Source organism: Cavia porcellus, unplaced genomic scaffold (genome assembly GCF_034190915.1).
Source record: "Cavia porcellus strain 051 isolate PalLab524CR breed Dunkin Hartley unplaced genomic scaffold, mCavPor4.1 scaffold_5, whole genome shotgun sequence".
Classification (NCBI taxonomy): domain Eukaryota; kingdom Metazoa; phylum Chordata; class Mammalia; order Rodentia; family Caviidae; genus Cavia; species Cavia porcellus.
Window position 1 is genome coordinate 80510245 of NW_026947488.1, and position 20006 is coordinate 80530250.

The 20006-nt window shown below is 34.1% G+C and overlaps 1 protein-coding gene across 5 annotated transcripts in view; it reads left to right on the forward strand.

The window, feature by feature from the left end:
• Mme (membrane metalloendopeptidase) overlaps window positions 1-20006 on the forward strand; it is a 113263-nt gene that overhangs the window by 59420 nt on the left and 33837 nt on the right. For all 5 annotated transcript variants that reach the window (XM_063249217.1, XM_063249216.1, XM_063249218.1 and 2 more), the window contains 11 exons: window positions 607-768; window positions 1650-1730; window positions 1829-1924; window positions 2161-2279; window positions 3899-3964; window positions 11616-11750; window positions 14330-14431; window positions 15860-15996; window positions 16106-16199; window positions 17334-17462; window positions 18213-18311. In XM_063249217.1, coding sequence (XP_063105287.1) covers window positions 607-768; window positions 1650-1730; window positions 1829-1924; window positions 2161-2279; window positions 3899-3964; window positions 11616-11750; window positions 14330-14431; window positions 15860-15996; window positions 16106-16199; window positions 17334-17462; window positions 18213-18311 — 1220 coding nt within the window. The remainder of the gene's footprint in view (window positions 1-606; window positions 769-1649; window positions 1731-1828; window positions 1925-2160; window positions 2280-3898; window positions 3965-11615; window positions 11751-14329; window positions 14432-15859; window positions 15997-16105; window positions 16200-17333; window positions 17463-18212; window positions 18312-20006) is intronic.

The window sequence follows — 20006 nt, forward strand, 5'->3', positions numbered from 1 at the left end:
GCTTACAGCCAATTTTATAAAGATGGACTCTACATAAACAAATGTAAATCAGATATAAATTTGAATTGCAAACATTTTCATTAACACGATCCAAGGAGTAATAACTGACTTCAGATCCTTACTAGAATGATAAAAATCCATTAACAAGCCTTTATCCTTTGAAGTCTCAGAAATACTGCAAAAATCACCTTGAAGAGGAATGCTGACAACTAAAGGTTTTAAGAGTGGCAAATGTTACTATGCTAACCCTAGGCCCAAAATGACCAAAGCAATGTCGGCCTGTATTGTTGTCCCTTCTGAAATGACCACTAGCAAGAAACTCAGTTATTTGGCAGTGGAAAGATCCTGGAGATGTACATGGGCAAGGAGGGGCTGAGAGATTTAGGATGAGAGGATAAAGACCATTCTAGAATAAAATGAACCAACTATAGTAAAGGAGAAAAGGATTAAACATAGATAATAATCCTCATACCACTGGAACTTACAATTATATAGGTTTAAAAAAGGAGCATCAGTATAGTTGATGTGATCATAAAAGGCAGCACTGTGTCCCTCTTTTCCCTTTCTAAACTATTTAAGAAATATCCCCTTTCTCTGTTCTTACAGCCGCTCGACTCATCCAGAACATGGATCCAACCGCTGAACCTTGTGCAGACTTTTTCAAGTATGCCTGTGGAGGCTGGTTAAAACGCAACGTCATTCCTGAGACCAGCTCCCGTTACAGTAATTTTGACATTTTAAGAGATGAGCTAGAAGTAATTTTGAAAGGTTAGTGGTGATTGTGTCAAAGATTTCTGGCTTCACTAATCCATTTTTTAAGATGCAACTGTTAGCCATTGCAGGAAACATTGTAAAAAAAATTGATAATTTCTACAAGATTGGCAGATCACCACTGAGTCACTGAGAGCAGTAAACACCGAAATGAGTATGTTGGAATTAGCAGTTCTCTTTTCATTTGCAGGAACATACAAGATAAAGATCTTTCGTCCCCAATGATGGTGTCTTAGTGCTGTTACACAGAAGAAAAACATACTAAAAACTACACCTGCAGGTTTCCTAAGTTGTGTTAAAGTTGCTGTAACGCATTACTGTGATTTGTCTTCCCTGGGAAGTTGAGAGTGTTTGCTCTAGTCCCTACTGTCTCCATCCTCTAGAAGTTACTTTGTTTTATATATATATATATTTACTATTTTAAATATCTCATCAAACAGAATGATTCATTTAGTTGACTTGTAATATGAACAGTAGAACACACAAAGTTAATTCTTTCCCATCATAGAAAGTATTATCCATATGAAATCATACATTCTTATGAATTGTTATTTATTTTGTTTTGATCCGAATTATAATCTGAATTTCAAAAGAAAACTAACTTACCTATGACAGAGCAGTGCATATCATTACACACGGACACACGGACACACACACACACAGAAAGATAACATAGGCACAAAGACTTGAAGCTAACTTGCCTAATGAAACTAACTACTTGATGTTGATCTGTCTGGCAAGAAATTTGTTCTTTCTGATGGAGTTTTGTACTAAGAAGGGATAAAAGCAAGTTTTTTACTGAACTTATGTTGAAAATGCGAATTTCAGCTACAAGTCAAAAATTGTATTGATGCTTTTTACAAAATTCCTTATTTCAGATGTCCTCGAGGAACCCCAAACTGAAGATATCATTGCAGTGCAAAAAGCAAAAACATTGTACAGGTCTTGTATAAATGAATGTAAGTGCTCTTCATTTTGATGGCAGTAGGAGTGTTCATGTATTTGAGCCAAAGGCTGCACAGACTTCATATTGAATTCTTTTTCTTTGTTTTCAAAGCTATTATTGATAGTAGACGTGGACAACCTCTACTGAAACTGTTGCCAGATATATATGGGTGGCCAGTGGCCTCAGAAAACTGGGAACAAACATATGGTAAGGCAATTTTCCTCTGGTTTTTTTTTTTTTTTTTACACTTTTTTCTTTTTACCGGTACCGGGGATCGAACTCATGACCACCTGCTTCCATGGCAGGTGCTTATGCCGCTGAGCTAAATCCCCAGCCCCAATTTTCCTCCATTTTTAAACAGATAATTTTTCACATGAAGTCTATTATAGAATCACTCATGAAACAAAGCTTCTAAAGACATCTTTCACCTTTCTTTGCTTCAGGTACCTCTTGGACAGTTGAAAAATCTATGGCACAATTGAGTTCTAAATATGGGAAAAAAGTTCTTATTAATTTTTTTGTTGGCACTGATGATAAGAACTCTACCTACCATGTAATTCATGTAAGTCTGTGTCAGACAGAATTGTCTTAAATTGTAGTAAAACATCCATGCACATTGTTGCTACTGATATTTAGAAGTAATGTTTATTTTCATTTTAAGTGTAAAGGCAAAGAGGTTATAACGTCATGTTCTATCTCTCTAATACCCATACCCAGGGTCTCAAAATTGAAAGTATTTTTTTGCTGCTGTATTTTCGACATTTGCCTCTTTTACTATCTCTGGTTTAGATATTTCTTCTTGTGTTAAATAAATAAGAGATGCTCCTGGCCCCTTATACTGAGAAAAAGTTCCTGGGTTCTCTGTATGTTTTGTGAAGGTAATCATGCTTTCATTTACTTAATTAATGTGGGTCTGTAAGCTAAGAACTTCTTATTGATTAGAAAAAGAATAAAAAGGGATTTTGAACACGATTTTAGGTCTCACTATAGAATATCTGTATATTCTCCTTAGTTAAGATAAATAAAATACCATTCTTCTTAAATAGCTATATTTAGATTGCTTGAAATTTAAGCCATTAATTTTGGAATCATCTGAGTTAATGAATGAGTCTGGAATCAACTAAATATTCTGTAGTATTTTCATGTAGTCTTCTGTGGAAGAAATTGTACTAAAAATTACAGGTCACAAAATCACATTTATGTCACTATTGAACGGATCTTTATGGTCATTTTTAAGTAAAATCCTGAAAGGAGTTAAGCTGTACTCTTTCCTGCAGTGGAATTCTTTTCCGTGTTACAAACACTTTCCTTGTGTTCTCAAATGCCAGCATCCTGCCACGATCACCTTGAGGGTCAGGAAAGAGCAAAACCCTTGATGTGGAGATGCCTTTTGGCTCTTTCCACAGTGTTCCTTGGGTCGTTTCCTGTGTATTGGTCTAGGCTTCCCACAGCTGCTCACAAAGTTGAGCGAGCTCAGCTTGCTCTTCCATAGCTATCTACTTACTACAGCAGCAGTGAGTCTTCTCATTCAGTTGCTATTTGCACTTGCTGAAGTCCTTCTCAGGCAGAGCGACTCCGAAGAGTGCTGAAAAGGCATATTCTCCATTCTTTTATGGTGGAGGATCTCAGTACACTTTTTAGTAGTAATATTTAAGGTAGCTAAAAGCCTTCAAGATACCATATGTGTTTTCTATGGCATCCCCAGAACCCATCCGAATAAACTTGAAGGATATGACCTACGATAGCCAATAATAATGAGTCCCAAATAAGGGTGGGAATAAATTAAAGTATTCCCCGAGGGCATACTGGAATGTCCTGAAGCTGGCAAGTCCTGTAAATGTGCAATTTTCCCTCCCAATGTTAGAGTCTGATGTGTTTTTGTTCACTTGCATCTTCTGCTCTGCAATAAAAATCCTTCCTAATATGTATTTTGTTAAATTTCCTCCAATTTCCCTTAATATGCACAGCACAATTCCTCCAGATTATTTAAATGCTACTGAGTTTAACACTTATAAGTAGTGTAGAAAAGCCATTTCCTAATTATGTACTTAGTTTCTGACTGTTACCCTCATACATATTGAGAAGACTGGCCTTTGCGCATTCACAGACAAGAATGCTTATGTTTTGTTCAACTATTTTATATCTGCTGAATGGTTTATTTTCTTTGATTTTTTTTTATAGTTTGACCAACCTCGACTTGGACTTCCTTCCAGAGACTATTATGAATGCACTGGAATATATAAAGAGGTAAATTAAGGAGAGAAAGAAAAATAACCAAAAACAAACTATATAGAAGTATATGGTGTAAAACTATAAATATTAGAAAAGACTAGAGCCAAATTTTAAAAACCTTTTTATATTATTTTCTCAGAAAAATTAAAATCTCACATAATAATGGACTACCATTAGTAGAATGAACATTCTTCATAGAGTAGTAGGTAAAGAAATACAGGAAAACTGAAATTCTTTATGTGTGTCTTGATTTTTAGTGTTTGAATCACATGACCAATCTTTTTATTTTAAAAAGCAAAACAAAAAAATAAGGATAGAAATGATACAAAATTTCAAAAAATAGGAAATTAATACTGGTTGATATATTGCATATTGTTATTTTAAAAGTAGTTGTTCAAATCACAAGATGTAGACACAAAAAATGATCAATCAATCAAAGCCAACTTTGTTTTAATTCATCTGCAAAATGAATCATTTAAACATAATCTGATTTATTATAATATTGAGTAATAGCACTGAAGATCAGGAATTGACAGACTCAGAAACCCGCTTCAAGAACTTTCTGATTTCACTTTCCAAGGACTATGCTGATAGGAACATTCACCTTCTGTTTCTCGTATCGGTCAATGAACCCATGGGTGTCACGCCCCACAGAACTGTATCTTATAGTGCTCACACTCATGCCATCCACAGGCTGACGCTGATGTGTTCTTGATACTGTTGGACAAAACTGTAATGTTGTATATTATTAGATACTAGGGAAGATATTTGTTTCTCAGATGCTTTCCTCATAATTATTTTTTTCATAGTTATTTTATAGTTCTCATATGTTAAGTTTACCTTAGACTATCTTAATGGGTCATCTTGTGGTGGTATGACTGAAATTACTTCTTAAACCTATTAGCTAAATATGTCTTGCTAGCATCTATTATGCCTAATTATTAAATTAATATGGAATAAGATGTCTTTTTGAATGGCTATACAACATTGAAGTGAAGATGATACTGTATATTTTCAAAATTAATATCACAGGTAATCAAACAGGTATGAGATATTTGAGTTACCTAGTTACCGTGTTGGTTGGAGCTATTGGTTTTAAAAGATGTCCAGCTTGCTCCTACATCAGATTTGAAACTGATAGAGAAAATTTGGCTTCTTATACTGTATGATCTTAATTATCAATTGGAATATTTTCATATTTAGTATTGTCACCTTAAATATGAGGTTTTTTCCCCAGATTTTACTCACTATCTTTCACAGTTTTATGTTTCTTATATTAAAGTATAGCTGTTGGTCAATTCTTTTGTTTTGGTTTTGGTTTTTTGTTTTTTTTTTTTTTTTCTTTTTTTGGTACCAGGGATCAAACTCATGACCTCTCGCTTGCCAGGCAGGTGCATATGTCACTGAGCTAAATCCCCAGCCCTGGCAGTCAATTCTTATACTTGTCAAATGCTTATTCTACATCTTTTGAGATCTCAAACAGGTTTTTGTGCCTCCTTTTTTGATTTATGTGTACTGAGTGAAGCACTGTCATAAATCCCACTTGATTATGATTGTTGGTCTTTTTAATGTGCTGTTGAATTTACTTTGCTAGTATTTTGTTGAGAATTTTGCATCTATATTTATCAAGGATATTAGCCTATAGTTTTCTTGTAGTGTCATTATCTGGCTTTGGTGTTAGGACTGGTCTTATAAAATGAGTTTGGAAATGTCACCTCTTCAATTTTTTTTGGAAGAATTTGAGAAAGACTAATAATGGTTCGTCTTTACATTTTTAGTAGAATTTAATGATGAAATTACCAAAACTGAGATACTTTAACTTGTTTTTCCTGAGTGCCCTAAAATTTCAGATAGATCTTCTAAAAGTATAGATGTGATAATTCATTTTTTAATAAACAGATAATGTAATATTGGCCATTTTGTTACCAAAATTGTAGGGAAGTTATAGAATCTAGAGAACAACTATAAGAGAAAAACAGACTAATTCGGTCATTACCCTTTTGGTCCCTTTGTAAAGAGAATGCTAAGATAGTTGACTAGGGTTAAAGTACAACATAAGACCATAACAATTCAATAAGCAAGCACTAGAAATTTTGATCCATATCTATATCTTTATGAATAGTCTTTTGCCCCCTTGTCCAGCTTGAAATCATTGGATTGTACCATACCTAACATTCCAGTGTATGTACCATCAGTCCCCAGTTGGTTCAATCTCCCAAAGTCTAGAAGAGCATTTATTTGTCTCAATAGCCTGAACAGCCTTATAAGAGTACCTTGATCATAGTAAGAGGTTTATCCAGTTACAAAAATCACTGAGATAGAATTCTCTGTTTAAGATTAAGGATACATACTGAATCCAAATTATAGTATCTATAGATGAACTACCACAATCAGCATAAGGACAAGTGATACAGAATACTCTTTGTCTCATAAAAGGACACATATTCACCATGTCTATTCCTGATGAAAAATTCAGTAAAATGAGTTCATCAAGAAAACTCTTATATTGAATCCTCGTTAAAGACAGAGCTCTAAGGTATTCTGATTATCTGAAAGATAATTTAATGACTCACTACTTTCCAAAAGATGAAAGTATTGAGATTCAAAACAAAGATATACATTTCTAGGTTAGGAAAGCAATATGAAACATTGCCCCTTAAAAGATAATCATTGCCACTCTTGAAATTTTAAAATGCAGCCAACCAATGATCACACATAATACAGTTTTTATGAGAGGAACGATGACCCTAATTTGTTAAAAATATCATTCATCTTCAGAAGAGCTTCTGAACTCTGTGTTGGCAATGAACTGGAATTGATCTTAAAGTTTTGGTTTCTCTGCGTTCTAAGCTCATCAAGGCTAAATGTTACTTTGTCCTTCTATAATAACGAAATCTGAAATTAGCAATCCAAAATATTTGAGCATGATTATAGTTATAGAGAGATTACAGATATGTTTATGTTCTGTACTGATGTCTAACTGTAAAGGCCAAATAGGATATGGCAGTTTCAGAATTCAGGGGCTATTTCATATGTGCCAATGGCAGGCCTTCATGTAGAGACATCCACACATACATACATGTTTCAAGAAGGCTTGACTTTTTACTTATTTGTTTATACACTAACAAAAGATATACTTGAACAGAGCGTTTCATGGCTAAAGCAAAAGGGAGAAAACCATGGAGTTAGAAGATGGGAGCCTGTGGAGGAAACATGGGAGTTGGAGATTAGAATCTATGAGATATGATACTGCATTCTATGACAAAGGAGAAGGTCCATGCTATATGGGTAAATTTAGAGCTCTTCCAAAATCTATGATTCGTAACGTAGGAAGATGCTTTGCTGATATACCTAGAAAAGAGTACAAGCTGTGATTGGCAGTCCTTTATATGAGTGATTGCAAACGGGAACTGAGATTAGACCTTAGGTATCAATTTTATTTTTCTGCTCACCCAAAATACAAACTGAAAGACTCAGCTCAGGCCTGGAGTTGAGAAGTGTTGAAGAAATGGGAAATGAGTGAAAAATGCTTTATATACTTGAAATTTAAGTTTATTCTTTGCTATTCAATGACAGTCTACCATGTGACAGAGTTTTCTAGGCATTAAGGATTCCAAGCTGGGGCCGGGGGATATTGCTCAGTGATGTAGCACCTGCCTGGCAGGCTCAAGGTCCTGAGTTTGATTCCTGGCATTAAAAAAAAAAAAAAAAAAAAAAAAAAAAAATTTCAAGGAAACAAGATCCTTGCTCTCATAGCATTCATCTTCTAAGGGAGGAGATAGACAAGGAAGAAACAAGTGAATTACTTAAAGCAGTAGGATAAATTGAGATAGTGTTGTAAATGAAATGAAAGAATCGTATAATGACTAATGATTGGGAATAGGAGTAGGTGAGCATCTGGCTACGCCTTGTAGAATGCGTTATAATGGTAGCAGAGAGAGCAGCGGAGACCATGTGCTAATTTAGGTGAAAAGTGACTCTGGACTCAGATGGCAGCAAGTAACGTACAGAAGTGTGAAATTTCTAAGATAGTTTTCTAAGACACTTTCTAAGGAATTTCTAAGAGGGCTTTTATAAGTGTCTCTTATTGTAGTACAGTTTAACTGTACTTTAAACTACCTATCCAGCGTGTCTATAAATGCGTAAACTAAGCCTCATGGTCTAAAACAGCTATGATTTGATTAGAGATAACCCACAAGAGAAACTAGTCACCTGATTTTCTCCTTTCTGGCTACCAAGTGATCAATAACCCACAAGATTTTACCCAACTCATGTATCTGTATTTAACAAAACACACAGAGCCACTTTCACTACGATCTAGAGAACATGACAAGAAAATTTGGAGGTTGTCTGAACCCATTTTGTGAACAAGTCTGTATACAGCTTCTAAAATATGTGGATTCATAAAATATAAAGATGTTTTAGTGACATTCGTAGGAAAGAATACATGCAATAAACCTTAGAACTTTTTGTCTGACTCTCCAGATTCTCAGCCTTTGTGCTTGTCCATGGCAGATTCCTTTGAGTCTTCTTCTGCCCTGTAGTTATGGTGGGGTTCAGGCTGTGTCTCATTTAGGGTCCCTAGGAATGCCATATGACTGTGTATTTTTGCAGCACTTGTGTGAGGGGCAAGTTTTTCTGTATTGGCAGTTGCATGTTGTTTAACATGATGCTTAAACTAGAAAAGGTTCTCAAACCTCTTTCACAGGAAATATCTTTCCTGCTTGGTGTCCCTGTGTGCTCCCCCAGAAAACTTCCTGTGTAATACTTAAATATCCTCTAGTGTCGGTGGCTAAAAATAGAACAGTTCTGTGACTTCTCAGTTACTTTTCTGCTGTACATTATGTTGGTTTTCTTTTCAGGAAGAGGAAGACAAAAAAATAGTAAAAGCTGGGTGTCTAGAAATGAAATCACTGATCCATAAGTAGCTGGCTCACTAAGGTACTCAGATATCATCAGTCCAACTGGAAAGCTTTCGCTTTTTCTCTGGGTCTTGCTGTGATTCATTAATGAAGATTAATGATGCTCAAGTGTGAAGGGAAATAGTAAAAAAACATTGCTGTCTTCTTCTTTGGTGACTCTTAACAGTCATTAGCTTTTGTCTAGGTGGGAGTATTCCCTCTTCGAAAGAGCCAATTTATGAATAACAGTGCCAGTCTTGCAAAACGAAGATCGTTCCAATAAAAATAAAGGCCCATGCTGTTAATAATCATAAATATTATCTCTTTTAATAGTATGTGATTTAGAATAACATGAAATTGCTGCTGCATGGATTTTTCGTAACTGTTGAAAACAGCCCTTTGAAGCTGCTTTACAAGTGGTAGGACTTCCTTTTAAAAGAAAAAAGCTGCATAGATGTTGTGGGAGTTGTTGGTTCTTTCACACACAAAGCATCACTGGTTTACTCTGCCATCAAAGAAGAAGCTGACTTCTGACTGTCAGAATGACAGCTTAATCTAGCCTCTGTGCTAACAAGTGAATGCTCTCTCAGTCATAAAAAATAAAATTTAAATTTTAGTTTTAAAAGTATTCTGGCCAGTGTACTATTTAAGTGTTAAAATATGTATCACTTACTTTTGCCCCAAATAGTGAATATTAGACTCATTTAGTATGTTACATATTCAAAAGTATCTTAAGAATAAAAATTAAAACCTTGTCTTGTAAAATGGATTTAGCTGCAACTGTAAATTTGGTTTTTGACAACTATCTGATACTGTTGGAAGCTGCAGGATATTAAACCATGTGTTTTAATCAGTCACAATGGGATGGTTACCAGGCTGGAACACATTAAAAGAAAGTGTATTACGTGTGACTATATTGAATATTCAAGCACATCAGAAACTAATCCCATCACATGCTACCAATTTCCCAAAAAATGTTACCAGTTTTCCAGTTTTCCAGTGTTAGCAGTTTTGCAGGACCAGGGTAGAAGTATCATCCAGAGTTCTTGGGTTTGCCTTGCACCAAAGTTCTACAGCTTTAGATGTAACTAGAAAGATAAAGACATTGAAGTAGAACCCGTTTGTGGAGTCAACAAAGTACCACAGGAGGATTCTTGTTATTGTTTTCTTGCCTCATTAACAATAAGGCATCTCATATAGTAAAGGAAAATCTCAGTAGGATGATACTGGAAAATTCAAATGAAATCCTTCGTAGTAGTAATTCCCCACTGAAAGAAGATAGATTTATATCCTTTGAAATATGGTTTCTTCAAAAAGCTGCATATTAATTCTTTGGAATAGTTGATCTCAGGAGATATGAACTCAGATGAACTTACTTACTTCAAAGTAAGACAAGAATTCTGATTACCGTTTAGTAGGCAAAACCATAGTTGGTAAGAATATATATGAAGTTATCTTTTTATTCCTGTTACCTTAATGATTAGGTTTTTAACATGTATTCACAGCCAAAAAATTGTTCATCCTATTGAGTAGCAGATCCATGGATAGAGACATAGCAAGTTCTAGCATTACAGATGTTCATGAAAAGAAACAGTGCTTCTCTTCAGGGAACTATCTGATAGCATTTAATAAAGGTCACCAAATGGCAGTATGTAAACCTCTAGACTTTAAAATTGGCAGCTGAAACCTTTTGATTCGGTTCTTGCTTGATAACATATTTCATTTCTCTATCTGTCTAGGTTTGGTAATAAGCCACTGTAAATTCAGATGTGTCTTTGCAGTCAACAATGAATATAAGACTGTCCCTTCTGCTTTAGGGATATAAAATTCTCTGATACCAAAAACATGTATCTCCGAGTTGCGTGGCCTATTTTTTGTAATCATAGTTGCTTGTTTTACAAATAGTAAAGCTGATGCCAGGATGTTAAATTTTGAGTAAAGTTAGATGAAATTATTATTTTAGTTGATGATGGATGATAATGACTAATACTTAGCTATGGTTGAGACTTAAAAGTGAATGATACTTGCTGGTTTAATGTCACTGAACTTAAATCATTTATATATTCTGTAAGAGATTGGTAGTGTAACTAGTTTGTAGTTTATTTTTGTACACTAACTGTATATGAAGTTAAACTATAAACAAATCAAGTTCTCATAAGAAACCTGAAATCTAAACCTGTCTTGTGGTACAATTCAACATTAATGGGAGCATTGGGGAATTAACTAAATGCCACAGGCATGTGTGGAGCAGCTCCAAGAGCAATCTCATTAAAAAAATTACTGCTTAACCTGAGGAGACAGATATGAAGATGCCCTCATCATGTTATATGAACTTGTGGCTATCCCTTTGTAATTAGTTGAAAAAATAATTATGTGTGAGCACAGAAAACCTAGAAAAACAGATTTAGTGAATGAATGCATTATTTAAGGAAAATATTATAATTACTTATCAAGTGTTTTGTTACTGCCTTCTTATAAAGGAAAGCAACTTGATTGCAAATTGAAAATTCCATAATCTCCATAACCGAATGGTTATAAATTACTTAGTACTTTCAAGCTACTCCGCGGCTCTGCTTTATGCTGTACTTAAAATATACATTGATTGTCCGAGGCCATTTCTTTTAGTGCTTAGTAAAAGATTTCTATTTGACTGTGCTTTCTCTGCTACCAAGATTTAATATTGAATTGAGAAAAATATTCTATCTTAAGGTACCATTATGAATATTTAAGACGTTAGCCAACAATTTATTATTTATTTCTTGCAGGCTTGTGATGCATACGTGGATTTTATGATTTCTGTGGCCAAATTAATTCGTCAAGACGAAGGATTGCCTGTTGATGAAAAACAACTTGCTTTGGAAATGAACAAAGTTATGGAATTGGAAAAAGAAATTGCCAATGTAAAACACATTTTTCTGATATACTGAATAATGTCAGCTGCTCTTCTTTAATTGCCTCTTATTATATTTTTAAGGATAAAAGTGTAACTCCGAGCTAAGGGACAAAAAAGCACAGCGTGGTAATGGATCATTGACTTCATAAGAATCTTTAAAACTATAGAATTTTATAGTAAATTAGAATCCTGACATCCAATTGACAAACTAAATTTGCCAAATATTAAACTGGATATCCCTAATTGTCTCTTATAAGTAGATTACATCAAACTTTTACCATTGCTGTCAAACTTTTGTTAGATATCCTTGAGACTCATGACACATACAAAATTGTTTTAGTTTTTCTAGTAAGTTTATTTTAAAATTTAAAGTAATCACAAGATTATCTCTATCCTGTGCTGTGCAATATTAGCACCTGAAGATGGTCATAAAGCAGTGTGATACCACTGAGTTCAGATTGTCAACTAGCGAGCTCAGGGAGGGTCAGATGGGAAGAACTTAGCCAGAAAGCCAGTGACATGTTTCTGCATCTCCTCTTGTTCCATACAAACTCTTGGAGTCTGCATCGGCATGTTCTTCTCTCATGGTTCTTTGATAAGAACCCACAATCCCAAGCAAGAAACTTCTAAGTACATCCAGGTTACTGATGGAACTCTTGCACAGCTTTAGTCTAGAACCCAGAGAATTTTCTGAAATTGCACACAGTAACAGCCACTCCTAGGTGCTCATCTGCTCACCACTACTGTCTAGCCTCATCAGAATCCTGAAGAGTAAAGATCTTGGAGGGCAACTTTAGTTTTCCTGGGGCCACTGGGAACCCTAATCATAGCCAGGCTGCTTGGAGCTGCAGCTGGATGAATAGCAGTTTGATGGTTTGCATGTGGTTCTGTGTTGCGAACAGAATTGTTGAAGAACAGTTTATTACACCACTCCTATTTTCCTAGGCTGTGTCTCCCTTTGACAATCCTTGGCTCTGTAGAGGTTTCATTTTACTTCAGAATTATCTGTGATTATATTTTCTCCCCTATTTTCGAGTCTGAGATTGGCATAGAGTTTTCGCTACTTCATCATCATCTGTATATCTCTAACAGGGCCCACAGGAAATGTTTTTCAGTAATTGTTTTGTTTTAGTAAATAAACAGATGCAATGCTTAAAGGGTATATTGTACTGATTTAAACATTGTCATTAAGTAGTAAGTCCCATCTTTAAACCTTCATCTTTTGTTCCTTCCTACTCATTTTGATCACTTAAACTGGACTTGCTATTTTCTTTTCTGTTTAGATTCAGTGTAGAACACGACAATTGGATATTGTTGAGTACAAAACTAGTTAGGCAGAATTCAAGAGCATTCACTAAAATAGAAAGCATTATCATTCTTTTTCAGCTAGCCTGCAACCTGACTGTGCTGTATACTAGAAATTTTCTGTTATTTGCTATATATTATTGTGGAAACTAGTGCACCTGAATTTTAATCAGAGCATTGAATGATAAGATGGGTATTAGAGATAGAGTATTTGAGAGGTGACCCAGAGGTGAGTCTGTCCAAAGAGAGGTTATAATACAAAATAGTTACAGACGCAGTTGAACTGCCCATCAGTCATGGTTATGTGATGTGGCAGATAGGAAAATATGAAAACACTGTGTGTGTGTGTGTGTGTGTGTGTGTGTGTGTGTGTGTGTGTGGTATGAGGCACTGAATGTAGGGCTTTTGCACTGAGCTATAGTACCAGACTTTTTATTTCGAGACAGTCTTTTTAAGTTCCTAAGTTATGCAGGCAGGATTCAAACTTGAAATCCTCCTGCCTTGGCCTCTCAGGGTGCTGGCTTTAGAGACATGTGTCATCATACCCAATTTGAAAAGATTTTTGAAGAATTTTAAATTTGACATGAAGCCAAGTATTTGTAACTGTTTCTGAATATACATGGAATGATAAAAATATAGTAAATATTTAAATTTTTTCATAAGTCTTGAAAATACTCTCCCTACAAACACATTGTGCCATCATTCTTGCCACTTTCTGTAGAAGTTGTACGAGGCCTTTTTGAGTGACTTTACAAGATGTGAGCAAAAATGTAGTAAATGCTGCTGCCCAGAACCATCTAACAAAAAGACAACTCTTAAAACATTACAGTGCGCCCTTTTCCACTTTACTTACCAGATCTGGCACTATGGAAATCCCTGGACATTTCTCAATGTCAGAATGACGATGAATAGTAAACTTTTAAAATAGATTCAGAGCATTGAGGCCACCATGACAATACAGCTAATGTCACAAAAGAGGAATTCAGGACTCCTTCAAAAAGTGGCAAAATGATGAGATAGGTGTATTCAAATATAGGAAAATTATCTGGGGCAATGTATATTTTACTGTAATAATAGTAAAATTTTAACTATTTTTAATCATATTGCATATATTAAATCTCTTAAATTTTTCTTCTTTTGATGTGCCCAAATAAATTACAAAACAAATACAAAATAGAACTTAAGTCAAATGGTGTTTTATTTTTCTTATGTTTCTTTTTAACCCACATAAACCTGTATTTTTCACAGTTTTAAATTAGTGATCAAAAATTATATCCATAGGCGACAACTAAATCTGAAGATCGAAATGACCCAATGCTTCTTTATAACAAAATGACTTTGGCTCAGCTCCAAAATAATTTTTCACTGGAGATCAATGGAAAGGTAAGTATTAAGTTTTATGTAGCATATTACTCTGCCATTTCCTAAAGCTATAACATTAAAATACTGGTTTTTAAAGTCATCAATAATTTGTTGAAATAAATTGAATTTCAAAATGAATTTAAATGACATCAGACATTTGATTTCATAACAAGATGGTGGGGAGGTTATTTAAAAGCATGTATATTTAGTTAGAATGAATGGTAAAATTCTTTTCAAGGCAGATGTAAAATAATATCAGAAATTATTGTAAAAAAGGGTTTGGAAAAAATGAAAAAAATTCTGAGCCCTTTATAAACTCATTTAACTTGAACTGTCAAATAATAAAAAACTATTTTTTTAACTCGTAAAACAGAATAATATATTCATAGGACTTTCTGTGTCCTCATCAAGGACATCTTCAGCATTCAGAAAAATAGAATACAAAAATAAGAAATTGTCTCATATATTCTAATTATAGACTTCTTTTTGATTATCTAGTAATCTCTCTTTCTGGCCTCCAAATTTATTCTTGCACATTAGTTAATGCACAAAGCTGGGAGGAGAAACAATCTTCATAGAAAATATATGAACTATTAAAGTTAGTGGTAGAATTTTTCTTGCACTAATAATAGGAAATATCTTTTTTAAAAAACGATGTAACTTACTGAATTAGACATTTCTTACTTAGAACTTTTTAATACACTATGTGTTTAACAAAATTTTGGATCAATTTTGAAAAATTGATCCAAACCATCAAAAGAAGTCAAGAATATAGCATTATACTTCCTACTTAATAAACTATCTCTCTGTGTATCTAGATAGATATTAATCTAAAATACTGATAATCTGAAATACTCTCAATTCTCATGTAAAGAGTAGTAGACAAGATTTTATACTTTTGCTTCTGAAGTATAAAAACTGTATGCTTATAGACCAAGAGTAATTATTAAATGTGTTTGCTTCATAACACTATGCTTGAATTTGTGGCAGGAGCTCTGGTGTGGTTCAATGCTATGTTTGAATTGTTTAGTAACACCTACTTACAAAGTCCAATACTTGACATACGTTTTCATTTTTGCATAAACGAAGAAGTTTTGTTTTTCAAGCTAATTTACTTTTTCTTCTTTTTTAAAATATTGTTTAGAATAAGAAGACATTGAGCCTAGTTTCTAATTTGTATGTTCTGAAAGCTTGGAAGCTTTATTTTTCACTCTGAGATGGTTATTATAATTCTGCTATCTAAACAACATGTTGCAGAAGTAATTTTTATTAAAAAGCTGATTGAAAAATGAGGGAAATATCCCAAACAAACACAAAACTAAATATTGGGATAATTATTTAGTGATGCAGCTGACACCCTTTAATGTCCGACCTTGCTATAATGAAATCATGGAACCACGAAAAGAAATCTATAATTACTTAATGTTTTGTGCCTGCTTCTTTCCCCAGCCATTCAGCTGGTCAAATTTCACAAATGAAATCATGTCAACTGTGAATATTAGTATTCCAAATGAGGAAGAGGTGGTTGTGTATGCTCCAGAGTATTTAATCAAACTTAAACCCATTCTTACCAAATATTCTGCCAGGTAGGTATGTCAGAGTGCCCATGTCCTCAAAGTTTACATTTCATATCACTCTTTAGATGCTTTGCAGCCTCATCTTTTCTGTTGCTGGGTGGTGGGTTTTTTTATACAGAGATCTTCAAAATTTAATGTCCTGGAGGTTCATAATGGATCTTGTAAGCAGCCTCAGCCGAACCTACAAGGAGTCCAGAAATGCTTTCCGAAAGGTGAAGAAAAAATCTCTCTTTTCTTAAGACTTAAAGCATAAAGAGATACATGGTTATGAAGGCTTGCCATGTATACTATTAGCATGTGGTGAACTCTGCAAAAGACACAAAGCTGTATTTGGCTATTTTGCACATATTTATGGTATATGTTACCTAAGAAGAAGGTCAGTCATTATGGCCTTCCATATTTTATGATAATTACCTGTGACATTATGATCACAAAGCCCTGAAAGGAGTTGCCATTGGTTAAATGAACATTTCATGAAAGAATACTGCATAGATGTATTATTGTCTTTATTGTTATTGTTTTTGTGTTTAAAGATATTTCAGGGGTGTCTTCCTCAATTAACTTGATTTTCAGATGCTCATAGAACAGTGGAAATACACATTTGGACTACACTGACACAAGCTTTCCATTGAAAGAACACCCTCATGGAGGGAGGCACAGACTGAGAGCCTTTACTTAGGCTGTTCCTATGTTATTTAAGTAGTCAGCATTTTAGTCTCATTGTAAGGGGAGTGGCAGCAGGGGTTGAGGAAGGAGAAATTCTAGTAATTTAATGGTTGATGTTCTGGAAAGAAAATAACTGTGAGTGGTCAACAATTCCCATTTTTAAACCTTAAAAAGAGTATATAGATATATTTTTAAAATTAAAGAATATAAAAATGTTACTGTGCTAAATTTTCCTTACCTACATTAGTTCCCTTGCCTGTACTTAAACTTATGCAATTTAGTTTTTATAAAGTATTTGAAGTTCACTTAAAATATTAAAAAGCAGAAATGCATTTTCTTGTGTGTAAATTATCCCCTGTTACATTTATGGAACATTGCTTCACATTTATGTTTATGCAGTGAGTACAATGTTGTGTTTTTTCCTAAAGGGTATTTTTACAAGGATATTAACTTGTAATAGCCAAAAGCTCTACCAGGACATACTGCTGAAAATACACCCTATTTTCAGACTACTTTTAAGTATCAGGTTGCATTTGATCATAAGCTAGGGATACCTACTCTGTGAGAAGTGATGAGTAGTACAAGAATTTAAATGAGACGTAAGGAATAGAATCATGTAGAATTCGTCCTCCTACCCTCTACTCCTGGCCATTTTCTTTTTCTTTTTTGTTCTTTTACAGGCCCTTTATGGCACAACATCAGAAACAGCAACTTGGAGACGTTGTGCAAACTATGTCAATGGGAATATGGAAAGTGCTGTGGGAAGGCTTTATGTGAAAGCAGCATTTGCTGGAGAGAGTAAACACGTGGTAATGTTTTCAACATAATACGTTATTAACTCTGCAATACACTCAGTTTGTTTCCACTGATGGGCAGCTGTAATTGTCCATAATTTGAAGTTTTATCAGTTAGACAGAGAAACTCCAAATAATAACACATAATTGTTCACTAATAAATCTCACCTTCTATCCCTCGTGTATCTAATTATGGTTTTGGTTTCTCTTGTTATTTTCAAAACCAACTATCCATTCTTCAGACACCACGTATTTAGAATACCTAGTCAAATCTTCTATTGAATAGTCATTTGTAAACTTTTGTTATCCAACTGGCCAAAAATAACATTGTCTTAAATAGCTAGAAAGTAAATCAAGGTTTAAAGTGTAAGAAATATACCTTATTTTTCATTGTTACTGTAACAAAGACTGTGGAGATTAATAACATGATGAAGAATTTATTGAAATGCTACTTCATATTTAACTAAACCATTAATGGTACTAACAGCTAATATCGTGTTTTTATGAAGATGGTAGGGACCATTATATATGAATATTTTTTAAATTAAAATGAACATATTTAAGACCATTTAATAAGAAGTGTTGATAATAACAACATTACTTTATAATTAGCCCAAAGGTTTATTGATCTGCATTTCAGTTTGTCTATAATTTTATATTTGTTAGCATATTGCATCATATAAATATAGCATATAGCTCTACTTTTTAAAATCACTGTGACACAGAACTGGATGGCCTAATTTGCTCCTGTACTTTGGATTTGAGGTTGAAGATTTGATCTCACAGATTCGGGAAGTTTTCATTCAGACTTTAGATGAGCTCACCTGGATGGATACTGAAACAAAAAAGAAAGCTGAAGAAAAGGTAAGGACCAGGCAGGTCCATCAAAGCATAGTTTTCTTATGAGAAAAGCTTAGCCACATTTAGGAAAAAATGTGTCCAGGAACAGTTTTCATGGATAAAGACATTTTTTGTTTGGTTTTTATTATTTTTTTAACTTTAAAGAAAATTTTAAAAATCAAACTGCTCATAAGTGAGATAAAGACTTTTTCTGATTTTCATCTTTTATCTCTGCAAGAAGCACTATCTGTATTTAATTAAAACCTTCCTTTTTTCCTTTCTTTAAAAGAAGACTATAAAATAAGGGCAATGTTATGTGAATTAATAAAGCAATAAAGGCTAATATACTAATGGTTCATATATTTTATCTTCCCACAAAAAATAACCTAAAAGATTGCTACCAGTGGTTCAAAATCTGTCCCCTTAGTCTGTAATATAAAATTCCAGTTAAACCTTTAAAACATGCTCTATTAAGTTTAATTGCATGACCAGACAAGAAAAAAGTATTAAATTTCTCATCAAGCAAATATAAGGTGGTATATCTTTTTGTGTGTTATAAGATCTATGGTTAAATGGGTACCATTTATTGTTATTTTTATCTACATTTAGTGGACAGCTTTTATTGAGATTTTTAATATCTTCTGCATGAATAAAAGTAAGATTTCTATGGAAATATTAGGCTTAAAATTATTATGACTATTTGTCCTTTAAGTTATGTAAAACTTTCTGGGAACATATTCTGTGAAGTCTGTGAACCTGCTTTGACCAGAGTATCCACTTTGACTGTTGTTCTATGGTTAGGGTAGAAGAAAGAACACACATTCTCTAGACTAAAACAGGAGTCCATAATAAACCTATGATAATCAATCGCTGGTCCAGGTCTCATTCAGCTTTAAACCAATTGGAAATGATATCTTTGCCAGCTCTCCAAGGAGCCCCAAGTAAAAGGTTAGAACTAGATTTTAGGCCCAGAGCTGACTGTCCTTCTGTCATTCTTGCCAGTTCCTCCAGACATGGAGGTCATATTGCTTCTTTAGTGTCTTAGCTGTCTGTGACACAACTGAGTTTGATATAGACAACCAAATACTTCCAGATCTGAATTTCCACAATGTGACACAAAACACTGGACCCGCACATTGTTCCACAAAGGAGTACCATAGTCAAAACAGTTTAAGAAACACTTACTATAGAAATCTCGTCTGATCCTACCCTGGGCTAAGTAGTACACTTCTAGGGAGGGATCAAATGGCACCAGACTTAAAATATATTTATGTCACTGCCTACCATGACTCTTTTCAGCAAGCTATATGGATACAGAAAATTTTGCCTAGCATTTTTCCCTGAGTCCTTGACAGAGTACCTGGCTTTTGCAGGACACTTGAACATACGTTGAATGAAAAATTGCTAAATTCATTTGTCTTCTTGGAGACTTACACAAAATTTAGATTCTAACCTTAGAATCTAACCATTTTGAAATTGTAAGAAATCTTGCAATAAGGAAAGATGTCTTTTTTGTGTAGTATTTACCCAAAGTGTTTGACACTAAACCTTTTTATGTAGTACCTTTTACTTTCTGTAGATTTTGTGTCCCTGAGAACACGTTAAGGGACAACATCTTCTAGGATGTAAATCTGCACTAAAAAAGGGCTAATGTGTAAGGAGTGGATAATGTAGAAACTTACAAGAAAGTGGGCAGAAGCACCAGTTTCATTCTCCATT